At 43.4% G+C, this 20544-nt stretch overlaps 1 protein-coding gene across 4 annotated transcripts in view; it reads left to right on the forward strand.

Annotated features, from left to right (window-relative positions):
- The window catches only part of b4galnt4a (beta-1,4-N-acetyl-galactosaminyl transferase 4a), a 973366-nt gene that overhangs the window by 282524 nt on the left and 670298 nt on the right, over positions 1 to 20544 (forward strand). For all 4 annotated transcript variants that reach the window (XR_010976333.1, XM_068045982.1, XM_068045983.1 and 1 more), the window contains exon 2: positions 8113 to 8228. Coding sequence is in view for 3 of the 4 variants with exons in the window: in XM_068045982.1 (XP_067902083.1) it covers positions 8113 to 8228 (116 nt within the window). In the remaining variant the exon portion in view is untranslated. The remainder of the gene's footprint in view (positions 1 to 8112; positions 8229 to 20544) is intronic.

A 20544-nucleotide genomic window follows, 5' to 3' on the forward strand; every position in this document is an offset into this window, starting at 1 on the left:
ACCCCACAATAGACTTTCATCAGGTTTTCCTTTATTTATAGTTTTGGTGAGTTACATGTTTTCACATAGTTTGAAGATGAGTGACAGTCAAGAGGCGAATTTAAAAAGATAAACAAAATACTCAAGAAATATTAACATCTCTTCAATCAAGCACAACTGACAGCATAAACTTACAATTAGGATATCAGAGCCCATCATTAACATGTCATATAACTCTCATCATTATTAACACACAACGAACTGCATGCTTTTATGCTAATGGAGCCTGAGTTATCAAAAGGTCATAACACATTTTCTAATATTAAAAATAAGTCTTTAAGTAAACTAAGTGCTCAATTTCCTGTTTTTTGAGCTATTAATAGAAAGGACAAAATAAAGAAATTGCATTTATATAGTGCCTTTTATAACCTTCGGATGTCCCTAAGCACTTCATATACAATTAAGTACTGTTATAATGTAGGAAATGCATAAGCTAATTTGCGCATAGCCAGGTCCCACAAACAGAAATGAGCAGATAATCTGTCTGAATGATGTTTGTTGAAGGAAAGATAAGGTGCAGCTCACCAGGGAGAATTCCTCTGTTTTTTCTTCAAAATATGTCATGATATCTTTTACATCCAGCTGGTTTACACTCTTTTCTAAAAGACAGCACCTTCGACAGTGCAGCACACCCTCAGTACTACACGAAGGTGTCAGCCTAGATTATCTGCTCAAGGTTCTGGAGTGCGACTTGAACACTTACCCTTCTGATTCAGAGGTGAGAGTGCTACCCACTGAGCCAACTGGTGGAACAAAATGAACAGACCCTTCAAATGCGGTCAATTAGTTTTCATAATGAAAAGAATGGTTGCTAGCTGATCTCACCAACTGCATTTCAACTTCTATCAAGGTTAGAGGTCGTTGCTACGCTAATTTAACCCTGAACAAGTCTTTGGTTAAGCCGTCCTGAAAATAAGAAAGGTTTACCATAATTCAAAGATTTTGGAGTCACATTTTAAGAAGGGGTGGGGTAGGGTGGGGTGGGGTGGGGGTGGCAGGAAGAAAACAGGTAAATATAGTCCAGTTAGCTTGATGTCTGTCATCGGGAAGGTGTTAGAATCGATCATTAAGGAGGCTATGGCTGGGCACTTAGAAAAACTCAAGGTAATCGGGAATAGTAAGCATGGTTTTGTGAAAGGGAAATCATGTTTAACCAATTTGTTGGAGTTCTTTGAAGAAGTAACACGTGCTGTGGATCAAGGGGAACTGGTGGATGTACTGTACTTAGGTTTCAGGAAGGCATTTGATAAGGTGCCACATCAAAGGTTATTGCAGAAAATAAAAGTTCATGGTGTAGGGGGTAACACACTAGCATGGATAGAAGATTGGCTTGCTGGCAGAAAACAGAGAGTCTGCATAAATGGATCCTTTTCTGATTGGCAGGATGTGACAAGTGGAGTCCCGCAGGGGTCTGTGCTGGGGCCTCAACTTTTAACAATTTATATCACTGACTTAGATGAGGGGAGCGATGGCATGGTAGCTAAATTTGAAGATGACACAAAAATAGGTAGGAAAGTATGTTGTGAAGAGGACATAAAGAGGTCACAGACCGATATAGATAGGTTGAGTGAGTGTGCAGAAAATCTGGCAGATGGAGTATAATGTGGGAAAATGTGAAGTTGTTCACTTCGGCAGGAAGAATAAAAAAGCAGAGTATTACTTAAATGGAGAACGACTGCAGAATTCCGAGGTGCAGAGGGATCTGGGTGTTCTAGTGCATGAGTCACAAAATGTTAGTATGCAGGTACAGCAAGTAATAAAGAAGGCTAATGGATTGCTGTCCTTTATTATGAGAGGAATTGAAAATAGAAGTAAGGATGTTATGCTTCAGTTATACAGGGCATTGGTGAGATCACATCTTGAATACTGTGTGAAGTTTGGTCTCATTTAAGGAAGGATGTAAATGCATTGGAGGCGGTTCAGAGGAGGTTAACTAAATTGATACCTGGTATGAGCAGGTTGTCTTATGTGGAAGGTTTGGACAGACTGGGCTTGTTTTCACTGGAGTTTAGAAAGTGAGGGGAGATTTGATTGAAGTATATAAGATCCTGAACGGTCTTGACAAGGTTGGTGAGTTCAGAAGTAGGGGGCAATGTTTTAAAATTAGGAGTCGCCCTTTTAGGACAGAGATGAGGAGAATTTTTTCCTCTCAGAAGTTGTGCGACTTTGGAACTCTACCTCAGAAGGTGGTGGAGGCTGGGTCATTGAATATTTTGAAGACAGAGGTAGATAGATTCTTGTTAGGCAAGGGAATCAAAGGTTATCGGGGGTAGATGGGAGTGTAGAATTCGAGACAGTCAGATCAGCCATGATTTTATTGAATGGTAGAGCAGGCTAGAGGGGCTGAATGGCCTAATTCTGCTCCTAATTTGTCGGTTTGTATGTTACTTAACTTGCATTTCTTATTCATGCTAAGCGCTTCCATTGAAAATGAAGAACTGTGTTTTTGAACAATGTATATTTAGAGCATTACAAAAACAGCTTCCTTTATTCACCCTCACACTTCCCCAGGTAAGTAGCTGGCTTTAGACACCTGCACAATGTGTATCTGAAAGTTGCCATAATTAGGGAATAGAGATATGGTTTACCTGTTGAGAAACATAACATAATAAATGTAAATTCCTGACCAAAAAGGAAATGATTGTGTAATTCCACCATCAATCGCTGCTGTAAGTGACTTGGATTGATTTTGCACACGAGTTCTGTTTGTTGCAGTTCGCAAAGACTGTTTTTCAATATATTGCAAATAGACTTTATAAGAACATAAGTGATAGGTGCAGGAGTAGCCATATGATCCCTCGACACTGTTCAGCCATTCAGTAAGATCATGGCTGATCTTCTACCTCAACTCTGCTTTCCTGCCCCATCCCCGCATCCTTTAATTCCCATTGTATCCAAAAATCTATTGATCATATTCTTGAATATACTCAATGACTGAGCATCCACAGTTCGCTAGGGTAGAGAATTCCAAAGATTCACGACCCTCTGAGTGAAGAAGTTTCTCCACATTTCAGTCTTAAATGGCTGACCCCTAGTTCCAGATTCTCCAGCCAGGGAAACAGCCTTTCAGCATCTATCCTCACAATCCTTCTAAGAATTTTATGTTTCAATGAGATCACCTTATATTCTTCTAACCGTTAGAGGATATCGGCCTAGTGTACTCAATCTCTTCTCATAAGACAGCTCTATCATCCCAGGAATCACTCCAGTGAACCTTGGTTCAATGCCTCCAAGGCAAGTATATCTTTCCTTAGATACGGAGACCAAAACTGTACACAGTACTCCAGGCAGGTGTGGTCTCACCAAAGCCCTATATAAAAAAAAGTGTGGTTGGGCAGAAACCCTCAACACATTCAAAAGGATTCTGGATATGCACCTCAAGTGCTGTAATCTGCAGGGCTACGGACCAAATGCTGGCAGGTGGCATTAGACTAGGTGGATCGATTTTTGGCCGGCACAGACACTTTGGACCAAGTGGCCTCTTTCTGTGCCTTAAACTTTCTATGGTTCAATATAATTGCAACAGGACTTTCTTACTCTTATACTCCAACCCTTTGCAATAAAGGCTAACATATCATTTGTCTTCCTAATTTCTTGCTGTACTTGCTTTGTTTGCTGTAAAATATACTTGTTTGCTTTGCCGATAAATCCTGATGGCTGTAAGTCCCGCCTCCAACTCACTGGTTGACACAGTGTGTCAATAGACACTCCAGTAATTTTAACCTAATTCATTGTGCAGGAAACCTACAGGATCAGGTGGAACACTGGTTTTACACACTGTCCAATAGTATTCTCCATTGACTTCAATAGAAAGAAAGAAAGACTTGCATTTATATCGTGCCATTCAGAACCACAGGACATCTCAAAGCACTTTACAGCCAATGAAGTACTTTTGAAGTGTAGTCACTGTTTTAATGTAGGCCAACTGGAGAAAAATGGAGAATAAAATCTGTTGGGGTGTAAAAGCAGCATTCTATCCGATCCGGTCAAGTTTCCTGATGCGTTGGCTAGGTTAACATTGCCCCCTTCTGTGTCTCTGAATACTAGAAATTCCACCTCTAAAGAAAAATAATCTATCTCTTCCTGATAAGCTGAAAGAATTGGGATGCTACATGGGCTGTAGCTTTCTCAGATTCCCAGAGTGAAATTGCTAATAGCTTGGTGTGTCGTGGCTTTTTGCAAAAGATTTGTTATGCTGCACTGTAACTTGTATATTGTAACAAAGCAAAAGACATGAATACACTTTCAGTTATCCATAACAACTGTGACCATTTTTATAGCACTGCAGTTATAATCCCATTTGCGTTCCATTGTTAACTTCTTACCAAACTTGATACAACAGTTAAAACAGATTAAAACAGTTATGTTCTTAACTTAGCAAAATCATTATTCATTATTATTAACAGTTTGGTTCCGTATTTCTTCTTCGCCCCCTTCAGCCTGCTTAGTCTCTGCTTTCAACAGAACTAAGATTGGCAATCCCTACATCCACGGTAATTAAGACTGTCGTTCTAATGCCCTCACTCTGCGATACAGTGCTTTGCAGCTCCCTAATAGATTGTACCTCCCACGCCCACCACTGCTCAGGTGTCCTGGGCAGACAGGGGTATGTGGGCAGTTTCTATTACCATGCACTGCCTCATTTTAGGCAAATTGTGTGACTGCACCATCTTCTGCAATTTATGCTCTTACCAAGTATTGATTTTAATAAAAGAGGAAATAATGCCACGCATACTTGGTGTAGAAAGACTGTGTCATTGTGCTGAGGAGTGTTAGAGCTGAGAGAGGATGCTTTAAGTTCTTGAAATACAGTAAACGTAAAAAAAAATTGTTCCATGTAAGCAGGTTATTTCATCTGAGTTGTGACCATAGAATTGGATGGCTTGAATACAAAGCTGGCAGACTACAAAAAAAGGGAATATTTTTCGCTTATGGTGTAGTCAATATGTGGGAGCTATCAGAAATAAACAGGACTGACCAACTGGTTAAGAACAATATGAAATATTGTATGGATAAGTGTAGCCATAAAGATAAAACATGTCATGTGACACCATGTTTTTAATCGTGCTGGGACCAATGGATTGTCATCAATGGAATTCAACTTGCTCGATTGGTCACAAGGAGTTTGTCAATTATTTAAAGGGGTGAGGAATAAACTTCAGAGATTTCTATTCTAGGAAGTTTTCTCAGCTCATCTAATCTGATGGTGAATAAATTGAGCCTATGACCATATGAATTATATATATAGTTTAGTTTGCTGACACCAGAGGTTCAACATCAGTCTGGGGCTCAGCAGGAGCCTGGACACCCACTGTCCTCCAACTGTCAGAGGTCTCGGCTGTCTCCACCTTAGCCAGATGTTCAGGCACATGTGTGGTGCTCTCACCAGCTTGTGACCGAGATTCTAATACCGATCGATTACCCACTGAGGTGAGTGTATCTGAACTGTTGGAAGGTGCAGGAGTGTCATGGGCTGGTGCTGTCTCTTCCTCAGAGGTGCTTTATCTCTCCAGGGCCTCCAATGTCAACTCAGAGCGTCGCCCCGCAAGATACAATGTGAAGAACAGACATTTAGGTTTTATGGTACAAATTTCGCAATGATGATAGCATGGTATCTGCATATGAAATGTTATTAGGAATCATTGTGTTTGTCAGAAGTCACTCTGTTCACTTCGGACCCCAAGCTCCACATTCGAAACAATAGCTCCTTGGCTCCTGGCTAACTCCAGTGCCACTTCTTCTGCTTGCGTGAGCAACTTCAGGTCTGGCACCCCACCACCGGCCCTGCCCTTCTCCCTACTATTGTGGGCCCTCTTTGCCTGAAAGAGCAAGAATGCAGATATTGAACATTGCCAAACATCAACATCACGGTTGTAACAACGTGGGTGGTTCAACAGTTGCTGGGGGATGCGTTATCTCCTGTCAAGGGTGTGACATGCTCTGAGGTGCAAATGAGGGTGACTTGCTGTGCATGTGCAACAAGTCATGTGGCATCAATCCACCCCTACCTCCCTGTCTTTAACATGGCAGTGGCACCCGTGTGGCATGCCATACCGGGACACCAGGTTGAACCAAGCGGTTTTGCAACATGCCACTTACTATTGCCGAGTGCATGACATCGTTGATCCTTTTCCTGCACTGGACCCAGTCTCATCAGATGATTCCACGGCAGCTTACCTCCATCCAGCTTTGCTTGGTCCTTCGGGAGGATTTCTTCTTGCCATCGTTGGGGAAAAGGACTATCCTCTGTTCCCATGCAGCCTGGAGGAAAGTGAGCAGGGAGGCATCGGTAACCTGTGGGGCTACCCTTCCTCGGACATCTGCCATTGGCACAGGGCTTCCCAGGGGTGCTGCTTGAAAGCTGGTGCAGTGCTGCAGATATTCTTGGCCTATCTGCTCCAGCACCATAACGACAATGAAGGAAGAGCTTTCATGCAGAGTTGGCTGTCTTTTAAAGATGGCGCCAGCATCTGCTCATGAATCAGCTGATGCCGTTCAGAGCATCACTGAGGCCACCCCTGCCATGTGAACGGGGGGGGGTGGGAGGGTGGCCCAACTGGAGTAGTCAGATGAGCCACAGCTTTCTACATCGCGGCAGCATGATGGCGCGTGGCCAGCATGATGGCGCGTGGCCAGCATGTGTGAGCCACCATTTTATCTGCCAGCAGCGGGAACGTAAAGTCCAGACCACTATGTCTAAATCTCAGCAAAGGATTAATTTTGTGTAATTTATTTTGCAAGTTGTCATTGCTTCCTTAATTTTGAAAAAGTATTCATTCCTTTTTTGAACCTCACTGGTTATTGTCCGACACATTTTAATAACACAGCTATACAGAGCTTTTCTTTGCATCTGATTGAAGGGATTTTCCTTTATTAAGAAATATCAAAAATAGAGCTGGTGTGGTCGTGCAGTATGTGGATACTCTACGATTCTATGCACTGGTGAGGTCTGAAGTGGGTTGCACTTCAGATTCTTCATATGATCTCAGCTGTATCACTAGGGAAGGCACAAGTAAAAACCAGCCTATTCTGCATGACAGTACTAGCTTGCAAGTCAGTTGGGGTTTCTCTTGTACACTTCAAGCTGACAAGTAGATTAAATAACATTATCTAGAGGCCTGAGAGCAGACTGTTCTATCTTCTTGGCCAGATAGTGATAGGCACAGGAAGGACAGAAAAGTCAAACTCAGCAAAAACTTGATGTGGGAGAAACAAAAACAGAAAATGTTGAAAATACTCAGTAGGTCATGCAGCATCAGTGGAGAGAAAAACAGAGTTAACACTTCAGGTCCGTATGTCCTTTCATCAGGAGTGAGGAGATGGGATGTTTACCACTGCTTAGAGGAGATTGCCATTGTGGTTTTCAAGATCCAAAGACAAATTTCATGCTAATGTTCGATATTAACCCAAGAATCAAAGGATACAGATAAGAAAAGGTGAAGGCAGTTAAGATATAACTTCTTCACGCAGAGGGTGGAACAGTCTATGTGGCAAGTCAGTGGAAGTGGAGAATGTTATGGATTTCAGGAAACTGATGGATACTTTTTTGGCAGATGATGCTATTAAGAACGTGCAAGATCAAGCAAGTTGTGCATAAAGTCTATGACCTTTGGGCCTGATGAATTGAAATAGCTTCTCTGGGTCTTGTACTGTCTTCTGTTCCTAATGGCATTGGGACATGATAGGGTGGAGCGAGTTAAGTATATCTAGCAATGCATCATGGGTAATTGTGGAGCTTTAATGATTTCCATGGTGAGTCAGGCAAAAATTTCCTGAATTCAACTAATTTTAGTTTTCGGCCTTTTTATATTTGCTTCCTTGTTGGTTGGAGTGAATTATGCATCATATTGCACTATTTAACCATTAGAGTAAGCATTGATGGGCTGTATGCTCTCTTGGTATGTTCATTTCTTAGATGAATTTGGAAAAGAAGTTCTTGGTTTTATTTTTTTAAGTGAGTCAATAGAAGAGTTGACCAGGATGCAGTGTGAAAATCAATGGAGCCCTTATTTTACACAGAAATCAGGCTCTCTTCTCAGCTGCTAATTATCTCCATTGATGATTTCCTTGCAGATGCAGAGAAGCTGAGTGAAGCTACTGATACTGGCAGGAGAGCTGGCTCTATCCATGCTGCGCCCAACAAAAGGAAGATTGACGACTCCAGTGACAGTCAGGAGGATGAACAGATGGTAAATGACTTTTGAACAGTTTCTTTAGAAAAAATAAAGCCTGAGTCACGCTTCTTTATCCCTGTGTCTGAAGTTTCAGTGGCCCTAAGCCATTGCAAAATAATTTTCCTATCTATAATAAGGTAAATTCCCTCACCCTCCCCCAGATGCATAAGTAGAAATTTGAGAAAGACAACCAGTTTCTAAAGCAGAATCTCTCCCGTTCCCATTCATCTCAGTGATATTGAACTTTCTGCAGCTGAGGTCAGTTACAGGTCAGTGGGCTGTTCCCTTTTGGGTTCCAACTAATTTGAGAGCATGGAATCCAGGTAGGGAGGAAAAGAATGATGCAGCAGTGGTTGGTGGCACAAGAGTGTAAACTGTGCAACTGAAATAGATCTTTGCGATTAAAATTTTCATATCAATTGCAGCAAGAGGCTGTAGAACATTTCAATGAGTTCAGTATTTTAGCTTCTGTTACTTTATTTTCTGTTGGGATTTCATGCAGCACTTACAGGCTGTATTTATTGTCCATCCCCAGTTGTCGTGAGGACAGTAGGCGTTAATCACTTAATGTGGGACTGGAGTCACACATAGGCTACAACAGGTTAAAGTGGCAGGTTTTCTTTCTTGTAGGGCATCAGTGAACCAGTTGTGTTTTTAGAGCAATTATTTAATTCAATTTCACACCTTGCTATTGTGGAATTTGAGTTCATGAGATCTAGGTTGTGGTCTAAGTATCATAACCACTACAGTATTGTTTCTCTAATTTCAGTTTTTTTTTAGTAATTGTGTGGCGGACTGCATGGTTAAATCCAGATGATCAAAATGATTCTGATGTTCAGATTGCAATAGGTTGCCAAAATCAAATCCGTTTCCTTTTATTTTGCTTTTTCTCCTCACCTTATACATGTGGGGTGTCATATACATGCTGCACATGACCTGACAGATTGCTGCTGTTCAAATTTTCAAAGGCGTGAAGCATCATGCTGCTGAGTTCCTGATCTCATCCTTTCTGCTCTGGGGAAGCTAGGCACCTGTCGATGGGGAGTGGATCTCCCCACTGGAATTCTCTGATAAACTCTTGGCAGTTGACTGAGCCACTGTGGTATTTGAACTGCTGTCTTCTGGTTTCTCAGTTGTGGCTGCTTCATGGCCCACAGAAACCAGCAACATGGAGCTGAGCCAGTCTATTTGGCAGCAGTGTTGCAGAAAGATACACGTAAAGGTCAGGTATCACAACCAGGGAAACGGAAGACCAAAGGAAGACTTTGTGCCATTGGAGACTCATTGAGTTGGCATGAGTTGGAGCTTCAGGTGACCAGCAGCTGGAGAGTATTGGCGAGTTTGGGTACTGGGACCTGGTGAATGAGTATATTGGTAGTTTCAGTATCTGGAGAAGGATTAGTCAGCATGCCTAACTTTGGCTGCATTGAGAATGTGTGTGAGCTTGACTGCTGGGGGAGGTGGGGAGAGGAGGCATGCTGGTGGGCAGTTGGTGGGAGATCGAGGGATTTTTTCTCAGCAAGGGTATTTAGAGTTACAAAACCAAGGCAGGTAGATGGAGTTAAGATGCAGATCAGCCATGATCTAATTGAATGATGGAACAGGCTTGAAGGCCTGAATAGCCTACTGCTATTCCTATGTTCCCAGAGTGTGAGTCTGAAAAGTCCTTCATGGGAGTTGGATTAGCTTTGAGTCACGCAGTTTTGACTCCTTAGAATATTTACTGACATCAAAACAATGTTTTATATGCAAGACCAGTAGTAACACATTAACTTAACAGCAGAATGTTGTGCTTCCACGAGTACCTAGTTATAGTTGGACATGTAACTATATCAAATAAGGCAACATACACAGTTTCTGAAAAAAATTATAATATTCAGAGTCCCGATTTAAAAATTCGCATCTTTGTTTTCAGATCCTTCCAGGCCTCACCCGTCCTATATCTGTAACCTCCTCCACCTCCACAGTCCTCTGAGATATCTGCGCCCATTTAATTTTGGCCTCTTCCGCATCCCTAATTTTAATTGCTCCACCATGATGGCTGTCCCTTCAGTGCCTAGGCACTAAGCTCTGGAATTCCCTCTTTATACCTCTCTGCCTCTCTTTCCTCCTTTAAGATGCTCCTTAAAACCTACCTCTTTGACCAAGCATTTGGCCATCTGCCCTAATAGCACCTCTTGCGGCTCCATGTAAAACTTTGCTTTATAACGTTCCTGTGAAGCACCTTAGCACATTTTATTACTTTAAAGACACTATATAAATACATGTTGTTGTCACAACCTCATGTTTAATGCTTTATGTTTTGACCCCTGAACTTTCTCCCAATAAGAAATATACATAGCTTCTATATTTCGCAAGGAATGCTGTGTGGTCATTCAACAGAAGGAACAGTCCAAACAGGCTAGCTGTAGATTGTTCTCTCCATATGCTTTATCAAGTGGATACACTTCTTGCACTTTTCATCATTCAGGTAGGATGCAACTGTATCTTTACAGATGCCATCTCCCTTCTGAGCCAAAACTGAAAAATGTAAAACACTACAAGCTCCTGAAAGAGCATTGCTAACATAAGAGTATCGTAGCCCATCAGTTCTAACTGTAATGATCACTGTTCTTCTTATTTGTTAAACTACAGAGGAGAAGGTCCAAGGCCACAGTGCAGGACCTCAGCAAGCTTGAAAAGATTAGGTGGAAAGATGAGGTAACTTAGGAAATGATGATTTTAAAAGTCTGTGGCAGCAAAATTGGGCTCTGAAGTGCTGCTGCTGCCAGCGCTATGGAAGCCTCAAGCTCAAAAAAGGAAGCCAGAACACTTGTGGCCACTTTAGGTGTGGCCTGCATGTCGTGCCCTGACTGACAGGGTGCTAGCCCTGATATGCTGTGCTGTACATGCGCTGGCAGAATGGGGTGACCGTGATGTTAAATAACCTCTAACACTGATTTGGTGCAAGATCTGCATTTTGGACTGTGCAGGTTCAGTGTTTTTATTCGTCCATGGGATGTGGGCATCGCTGGAGAAGCTAGTATTTATTGCCCATCCTTAATTGCCCTTGAGAACGTGGTGATGAGGCGCCTTCTTGAACTGCTGCAGTCCATGTGGGTGTAGGTACACCCACAGCACTGTTAGGAAGGGAGTTCCAGGATTTTGACCCAGCGACAGTGAAGGAACGGCGATATAGTTCCAAGTCAGGATGGTGTGTGACTTGGAGGGGAACTTGCAGGTGGTGCTGTTACCATGCATCTGCTGCCCTGGTCCTTCAAGATGGTAGAGGTCACTGGTTTGGAAGGTGCTGTCGAAAGAGCCTTGGTGAGTTGCTGCAGTGCATCTTGTAGATGGTACACAATGCTGCCACTGTGTGTCAGTGGTGGAGGGAGTGAATGTTGAAGGTGGTGGACGGGGTGCCAATCAAGTGGGCTGCTTTGTCCTGGATGGTGTCGAGCTTCTTGAGTGTTGTTGGAGCTGGACCCATCCAGGCAAGAGGAGCGTATTCCACCATACTCCTGACTTGTGCCTCTCAATGTGTTAATGTCCTGCCTCAATCATTCCCAGCTGTACAGCTGCACAAGAGACCCCCAGTAGCGCTATTTAAAGGTTAACCATGCAACTTTCAGGTGAGGTGATTTTTGACTTACTTTTGCTGGTGTAGAGTTAGTGGAAGTACTGTGTTCACTAAGAAGGTGGTCACTGAATTGTTCCATCTCCTACAACCCAACATGCAGCCTAACAGCAGGGCGAGGACGGCACTGCCAGTGGTCATCAAGGCCACCATCACCCTCAATTTCAACGCCAGTGGACCCTTCCAGACGGGAGCAGATGACATTAACAACATCTTGCAATTCGTCATCCATTGCTGCTTGAGGGAGGTGACAGAGGCCCTGTATAGAAGGAGAGGGGAGTTCATTGTCTTCTCACTGACCAGAGACAAGCTGGAGGAGAGGACATGTGGATTTTCCAGGCCGGATTTTTTGGGATTGCCAATGGTGCGGGGTTAATCGATTGCACGCACGTGGCTCTGCAGGACCTACATACTAATGAGGAGATGTTCTGTAACATGAAGGTGCAGCCCATGCCACCAGGCATTCAGAGGCCACCTCAGAAGGATGAAGAAGGGAGGAGGCACCTGAAACTCGTTTGCTCTCGACTAGCTGTCCATAAGAGGATACTCAGACTCTGACTCCGTTGAGATGTCATCACCACAATTGCCCCATAATTCCCCACCTTTCAATCCATCTGCTACAGACCATCACAATGTCTTCTTGGCCAAAGTCCTGAAATAAAAGCTGTAGTGATATTACTTTAACTGCTTTAATACTAGTTGACATACTACTGAATATGTAAATAGTTTAGTATACATCATCACAGGAAGTGATGCAAGCTAACATATGATACCGTAGTTGGAGCAGTGTTAGTCAGCAGGCAGCACGAGTCTCTCAGCTGTCCTGTAATTCTGTTATTCTGTAATAAAGAACCCTTCATTTAACTTACTAATCATTCTCATAGTATTTGGTACGTTTGTGTTGAGAACCAATAACACAACATAGTGGCAGTGGAACAAAATAAGATAGCAGCGATGCAGTGGTGCTCAACATGTTAGGAGCGGTGTTTGGCACAGTGATAGCTATCAGAAGTGCAGATGTGGACAGCGACTTCTATATAAAGCCATTAAGGCCCTGGACAACGCTAAAGATAGCTGGAAGAAGCAGCGGCAGCGTGACATTAGGCCAGATGTGAAAACCACCCTCAAGAACTGATACTTCAAGAAAGCATGAATAATCAAAAAGGGGTAGTTTATTCGAACAGTAGTTGGCAAGAAAGGCAGTGTTCAGGCGGAATTGGGCTCAAAAGAAGAAAAAGAGTTTTGTGGACGGAGTCTCCCCCTGCACAGGCTGAAAGCCGACACTGCTGCCACAGAGCTCAGGGCGTGGCAGAGGTCCAGTGCTGCAGGCACAGAGCATGGCAGAGGTCCAGTGCTGCAGGCACAGAGCATGGCAGAGGTCCAATGCTGCAGGCACAGAGCATGGCAGAGGTCCAATGCTGCAGGCACAGAGGATGGCAGAGGTCCAATGCTGCAGGCACAGAGCATGGCAGAGGTCCAATGCTGCAGGCACAGAGCTCAGGGCATGGCAGAAATCCAGTGCTGCAGGCTCAGGGCATGGCAGAGGTCCAGTGCTGCAGGCACAGGGCATGGCAGAGATCCAGTGCTGCAGGCACAGAGCTCAGGGCATGGCAGAGGTCCAGTGCTGCAGGCTCAGGGCATAGCAGAGATCCAGTGCTGCAAGCACAGGTCATGGCAGAGATCCAGTGCTGCAAGCACAGGTCATGGCAGAGGTCCAGTGCTGCAGGCACAGGACATGGCAGAGGTACAGTGCTGCAGGCACAGGTCATGGCAGAGGTCCAGTGCTGCAGGCACAGGTCATGGCAGAGGTCCAGTGCTGCAGGCACAGTAGACCTGCATTTTTTTTTTCCTTGAAGGAAATCTATTAAAAAGAAAATAATTTAAGGAGCAAGCTCTGGCAAAAGAATTCCTGTGAGCAAGAAGTTTTGACACCATGACCACAAAATACCCAGTGATGAATTGGAAGGTTCCGGATATGCTTCACAAATTCCAACTATTTCGACAACGTATGGAGTTATGCTTTTTAGATCTTGCAGTCACAGAACTCGACAAGCAAGCAAGAAAAATAAAGATAGCTATTGGCAATGAAGGTCTCCATCGCATCAACACTTCTGCACTGTCAGAAGCAGACCAGAAAGACCCATCTAAACTCTGGACAATGCTGGAAGACCAATTGAATGTCAAGGTCAAGTTCAGGATCCATTGACTCGAACTGATGGCCTATAGACAACAGGCCAAAGAAACTGTTGACTAGTTTGCCTGTAGATGTCGGGGAAGAAGGCAAATATTGTGATTTCTGAGATGCAGAACTCTCCGAGAGAAAAATGGAGCTGATCTTCGCATCAACTCCAATAGAAGCATTCCAAAAGGATCTTCATGATTAGGAAAAAGGACATAACATCGACAGTTTGCTCAAAAATGGCAGAAAATATGAAGCCATAGCTGCGAGCAGGCAATATATACAAACACTTGGAGCAGCAACAACCACAGGTGAGGTAGGCAAGGCACCTCGACAGGGCAAGGCCTGTTTCAAGTGTGGTCTTGGGCATCAGCTACAAAACTGTCCTGCATTCAGAGATACCTGCAGTTGTGTGGTCTAAAAGGACCCTGGCCAAGACTGTGTCGAAAATCCGGCAGTGGAGAAGTGGCCAAAAGCCACAGCAAGTCACAGCTCAATAAAAACAGACACCACCTAGTGGCAAGAACAAAAAAGAGCTCACCAAATACCAGTTTAAGCACAGGCATGTCCACAAGGTAGGCAAAGACTTCAAAGACCTGGACAGCAAAGGAAGTACTGAAAGTGAACAAGCTTTCCACATGGTGACAGTCACACAGCAAATGGATGCAATCACGCAACTGAAAGCCTTCACCAAAGTTGAATTTATATGTCCTAGCAAAGGTGGCATGCACAAGCTATGGCTGAAGACAGATATTGGGGCAAGCATCAACATTTTGCCACTGCGGATACTCAAAGACATGTATCTAGCGAAGTAGGAGTCTACTTTACAGTCAACAAGAGCTGGACTCACTGCATTTAATGGTTCACCAATCTGCTGCATGGGAGCATTGGTGTTGAAGTGCAGATGTGGAAGTTCTGCATGGCCACCACAAGTCTTCCTTGTTGTTGACACCAGTGGTCCAGCGGTAGCAGGACGACCAGCATACAGTGAACTCCATATTGTGACAATTCACAAGGTCAGTAAAGCGCCAATGCTAGATAGTCAAGGTAAGTGTGACCCTATTGAGTCTATTCAAGATCTGCAACAGAAATACCAAGATAGATTTGACACCATGGGCAGTTTTATAGGAGACACTGTTCTTCATCTGAAAGACAACACAGTTCCCTCCATAGATCCACCACGGAAATGCAGTGTCCACATAAAGGGCAAGCAAAAGGTTGAGTTGACACAATGGAATGACAAGGGATTATTCTCTGTGTTCAGCAACACACAAATTGGTGTACCTCTATAACTACTGTAATTAAGAAAGATGGTACCATTAGAGTATGCTTAGGTCCCAGAAGATTAAAACGAGACCTTAAAAGATGTCGTCACAAGATTTCGACTTTAGAAGAGCTGAACCCAAGGTTTGCTAGAGCCGAGTTCTTCTCTAAATTAGACGCAAAACATGGATACTCGTCCATCCACCTTTCCAAAAATTTGCAGGAGCGAACAACTTTCAGTACACCATTAGGGAGGTATTGCTTTCTACAATTACCATTTGGTCTGTCAGTGAGTCAAGACCTGTTCCAAAAGCATATGGATCGCATTACTGTGAGTGTTCCTGACTGTGTTTGCATTGCGGATGACAGCGATCATGGGAAGTACCAAGGAAGAACATGACAATAATCTTCACGTTCTAATGGAGACAGCTAGAAGAGACGGTCTTGCATGCATGTCATTTTTTTTTCGGTTCTATTTACTCTGACACTGGAATACAACCAATCCCAGTAAAGTTGACGAAGTACAATCAATGCCTACTCAAGACAAGGAAAATTTACAAAAGTATTTGGGCCTGTTTAACTTTTTAGCACCATATATCTTGAACTTCTATGAGAAAGCATCATCACTGCGTGAACTTCTCAAGAAAGATACACCTTTCTTATGGCACAAAGGTCATCAGCATACATTCAAATCGTTAAAATAGTCACTTTCTGCTGAAGCATGTTTGCAATATTACAACCAAGGAAAGAAGTAGATGCTTCACAAAAGGATCTCAGAGTATGTCTGTTACTGGAATGTAGACCAATTCCGTTTAATTCTAAAAGTTTGTCGCCCGCTCAGCTAACTATCCAAACGTAGAACGAGAAATACTGGCATTAGTGTTCAGTATCACCAGATTCCATACGTACCTATTTGGCAAATGCTTTGTTATCAGACTGATCACAAGCCGTTGGTAAAGATTTGGCAAAAACCACTCACCAGCGTGCCACCTCGACTCCAAGATATAGGGGTATGATTGTGAGGTTTGATATAAACCTGGAAATCTCATGGTTATGTCGAACACATTGAGCAGGCTACCCAACCCAACAGAAGATGTACCATTAGATGTCCAAGTGGACGAAGTAGAATGTGCAAATAGATGTATACAACATTGATCTAATGCGATTTGGACAGAACAAATGCGAAGAGCTCCAAGAAGAGACTTCCAGAGATCCTGTCCTAAGAGTTAAGCTCATCATCAGTGGATGGCCAGACACAACGCAGGAGGTTCCCAAAGACCTCAGAACCTTTAGGCCATATCATGACCAATTAGGGATATCTAGTGGTGTCATTTTCAAAGGCAGACAAGTAATACCAAAAGCATTACCTTAAGATATCCTTACACAATTACATCAAGGCCACATGGGCATTGCAAAATCAAGACAGCTTGCACATTAGACAGTTTATTGACCAGGAATCAATAGTGACATAGAATGAGAAGTGAGGATGTGCGATGCACATCAGAGACATCAACCAAGCCAGCACTAAGAGCCACTTTTCCATCACATCCATGGTCAAGAATAGCGACTGACTTACTTACTGTCAAAGGTGACGACTTTTTACTTATTACTGACTACTTCTCCAAATTTCTTATCACTCACCAACGGAGGGATACATCAAGTGCATCTGTAGCAAACAGAATGAGTGCAATTTTCAGTCTTTTTGATTCCCTGGAAGAGATAGTTTTGGATAATGGTTCACAATACACCAGTAAGCCATTTGAAGATAGATGCGCAAAGTGGGCTATAAATCACGTTATGTCATCTCCACACTATCCAAGGTCAAATGGACTAGCAGAAAGGATGGTGCAGACAGTGAAGTCATTAATCTTGAAATGTAAGGAGACTAATCAAGACATTCAAATAGCAACGTTGCACCTACGAGCAACAACACTAGATACAGAATTACCATCCCCAGCAGGGATCATGTTTGGAAGGCAAGTCAGGACAACTTTTTTCAGTCATCAGCTGATCAGATTGTTGTCAATCCGAGATAAATTATTGGCAAGACAAGAGAAAATGACAGACAAACATGCAGGTGTAGAGTTACCTCCTCTACAGGTCGGACAAAAGGTCAGAGTGATGCACCCACAAGAGAAGACAAGGTTCCCTGAAGAAGTGTCCAAGATCTATAATGCGTCACAGTCATATGAGGTAACCACCCCGAATAGAGCGATGTTAAGAAAGAATAGATGTCAGCTGAGAGAGTTATCCAACAGTATCATACCTAACATAAATAAAAACAAGAAATGCTGGAGCCACTCAGCAGGTCTGGCAGCATCTGTGGAAAGAGAAGCAGAGTTAACGTTTCGGGTCAGTGACCCTTCTTTGGAACAAGCAAATATTAGAAATGTCAAAGGTTATAAGCAAGTGAGGCAGGGGTGGGGCAAGAGATAACAAAGGAGAAGTTGTAGATTGGATAAGGCCACATAGCTGACCAAAACATCATGGAGCAAAGGCAAACAATATGTTAATGGTATGTTGAAAGACAAAGCATTAGTACAGATAGGGTGTTAACGGACTGAAGATTGAACAGCAGCAAGTACAAACATGAAAAAAACAGTGGGTAAGCAAACTGAACAAACTAAGATGAAATGGAATAAACAAAAAAAAGTTGTAAAAAATGTAAAAAAGAAAAAATAACGAAAATAAAAGTAAAATGGGGGGCCCGTCATGCTGCTCGGGGGTCGCGTAACTATGCTAAACTATGTTTGTACTTGCTGCTGTTCAATCTTCAGTCCGTTAACACCCTATCTGTAGGAATGCTTTGTCTTTCAACACACCATTAACATATTGTTTGCCTTTGCTCCATGACCTTTTGGTCAGCTATGTGGCCTTATCCAATCGACACAGAGAACAAAGAACAGTACAGCACAGGAACAGGCCATTCGGCCCTCCAAGCCTGCACCGATCTTGATGCCTGCCTGAACTAAAACCTTCTGCACTTCCGGGGTCCATATCCCTCTATTTCCATCCTATTCATGTATTTGTCAAGATGCCTCTTAAACGTCTCTATGGTACCTGCTTCCACCACCTCCCCCGGCAACAAGTTCTAGGCACTCACCACCCTCTGTGTAAAGAACTTGCCTCGCACATCCCCTCTAAACTTTGCCCCTCTCACCTTAAACCTATATCCCCTAGTAACTGACTCTTCCACCCTGGGAAAAAGCTTCTGACTATCCACTCTGTCCATGCCGCTTATAACTTTGTAAACCTCTATCATGTCGCCCCTCCACCTCCGTCATTCCAGTGAAAACAATCCGAGTTTATCCAACCTCTCCTCATAGTTAATGCCCTCCAGACCAGGCAACATCCTGGTAAACCTCTTCTGTACCCTCTCCAAAGCCTCCACGTCCTTCTGGTAGTGTGGTGACCAGAATTGCACACAATATTCTAAGTGTGGCCTAACTAAAGTTTTGTACAGCTGCAGCATGACTTGCCAATTTTTATACTCTGTATGCCGACCGATGAAGGCAAGCATGCCGTATGCCTTCTTATCCACCTGCGTTGCCACTTTCAGTGACCTGTGGACCTGTACGCCCAGATCTCTCTGCCTGTCAATACTCCTAAGGGTTCTGCCATTTACTGTATACTTCCCACCTGCATTAGACCTTCCAAAATGCATTACCTCACATTTGTTCAGATTAAACTCCATCTGCCATTTCTCCGCCCAAGTCTCCAATCGATCTATATCCTGCTGTATCCTCTGACAATCCTCATCTCTGTCCGCAACTCCACCAACCTTTGTGTCGTCCGCAAACTTACTAATCAGACCAGCTACATTTTCCTCCAAATCATTTATATATACTACAAACAGCAAAGGTCCCAGCACTGATCCCTGCGGAACACCACTAGTCACATCCCTCCATTCAGAAAAGCACCCTTCCACTGCTACCCTCTGTCTTCTATGACTGAGCCAGTTCTGTATCCATCTTGCCAGCTCCCCTCTGATCCCGTGTGACTTCACCTTTTGTACCAGTCTGCCATGCGGGACCTTGTCAAAGGCTTTACTGAAGTCCATATAGATAACATCCACTGCCCTTCCTTCATCAATCATCTTCGTCACTTCCTCAAAAAACTCAATCAAATTAGTGAGACACGACCTCCCCTTCACAAAACCATGCTGTCTCTTGCTAATAAGTCCATTTGTTTCCAAATGGGAGTAAATCCTGTCCCGAAGAATCCTCTCTAATAATTTCCCCACCACTGACGTAAGGCTCACCGGCCTATAATTTCCTGGATTATCCTTGCCACCCTTCTTAAACAAAGGAACAACATTGGTTATTCTCCAGTCCTCTGGGACCTCACCTGTAGCCAATGAGGATGCAAAGATTTCTGTCAAGGCCCCAGCAATTTCTTCCCTTGCCTCCCTCAGTATTCTAGAGTAGATCCCATCAGGCCCTGGGGACTTATCTACCTTAATGCTTTTCAAGACACCCAACACCTCCTCCTTTTTGATAATGAGATGACTGAGACTATCTACACTCCCTTCCCTAGGCTCATCATCCACCAAGTCCTTCTCCTTGGTGAATACTGATGCAAAGTACTCATTTAGTACCTCGTCCATTTCCTCTGGCTCCACACATAGATTCCCTTCTCTGTCCTTGAGTGGGCCAACCCTTTCCCTAGTTACCCTCTTGCTCTTTATATACGTATAAAAAGCCTTGGGATTTTCCTTGATCCTGTTTGCCAATGACTTCTCATAATCCCTTTTAGCCCTCCTGACTCCTTGCTTAAGTTCCTTCCTACTGTCTTTATATTCCTCAAGGGATTTGTCTGTTCCTAGCCTTCCAGCCCTTACGAATGCTTCCTTTTTCTTTTTGATGAGGCTCACAATATCCCGCGTTATCAAAGGTTCCCGAAACTTGTCAAACTTATCCTTCTTCCTCACAGGAACATGCTGGTCCTGGATTCTAATCAATTGACGTTTGAAAGACTCCCACATGTCAGATGTTGATTTACCCTCAAATAGCCGCCCCCAATCTAAATTCTTCAGTTACTGCCTAATATTGTTATAATTAGCCTTCCCCCAATTTAGCCCCTTCACCCGAGGACTACTCTTATCCCTATCCACAAGTACCTTAAAACTTATGGAATTATGGTCACTGTTCTCGAAATGCTCCTCTACTGAAACTTCAACCACCTGGCCAGGCTCATTCCCCAATACCAGGTCCAGTATGGCCCCATACCTAGTTGGACTATCTATGTATTGTTTCAAGAAGCCCTCCTGGATG

This window comes from Heterodontus francisci, chromosome 14, assembly GCF_036365525.1.
Source record: "Heterodontus francisci isolate sHetFra1 chromosome 14, sHetFra1.hap1, whole genome shotgun sequence".
Lineage (NCBI taxonomy): Eukaryota > Metazoa > Chordata > Chondrichthyes > Heterodontiformes > Heterodontidae > Heterodontus > Heterodontus francisci.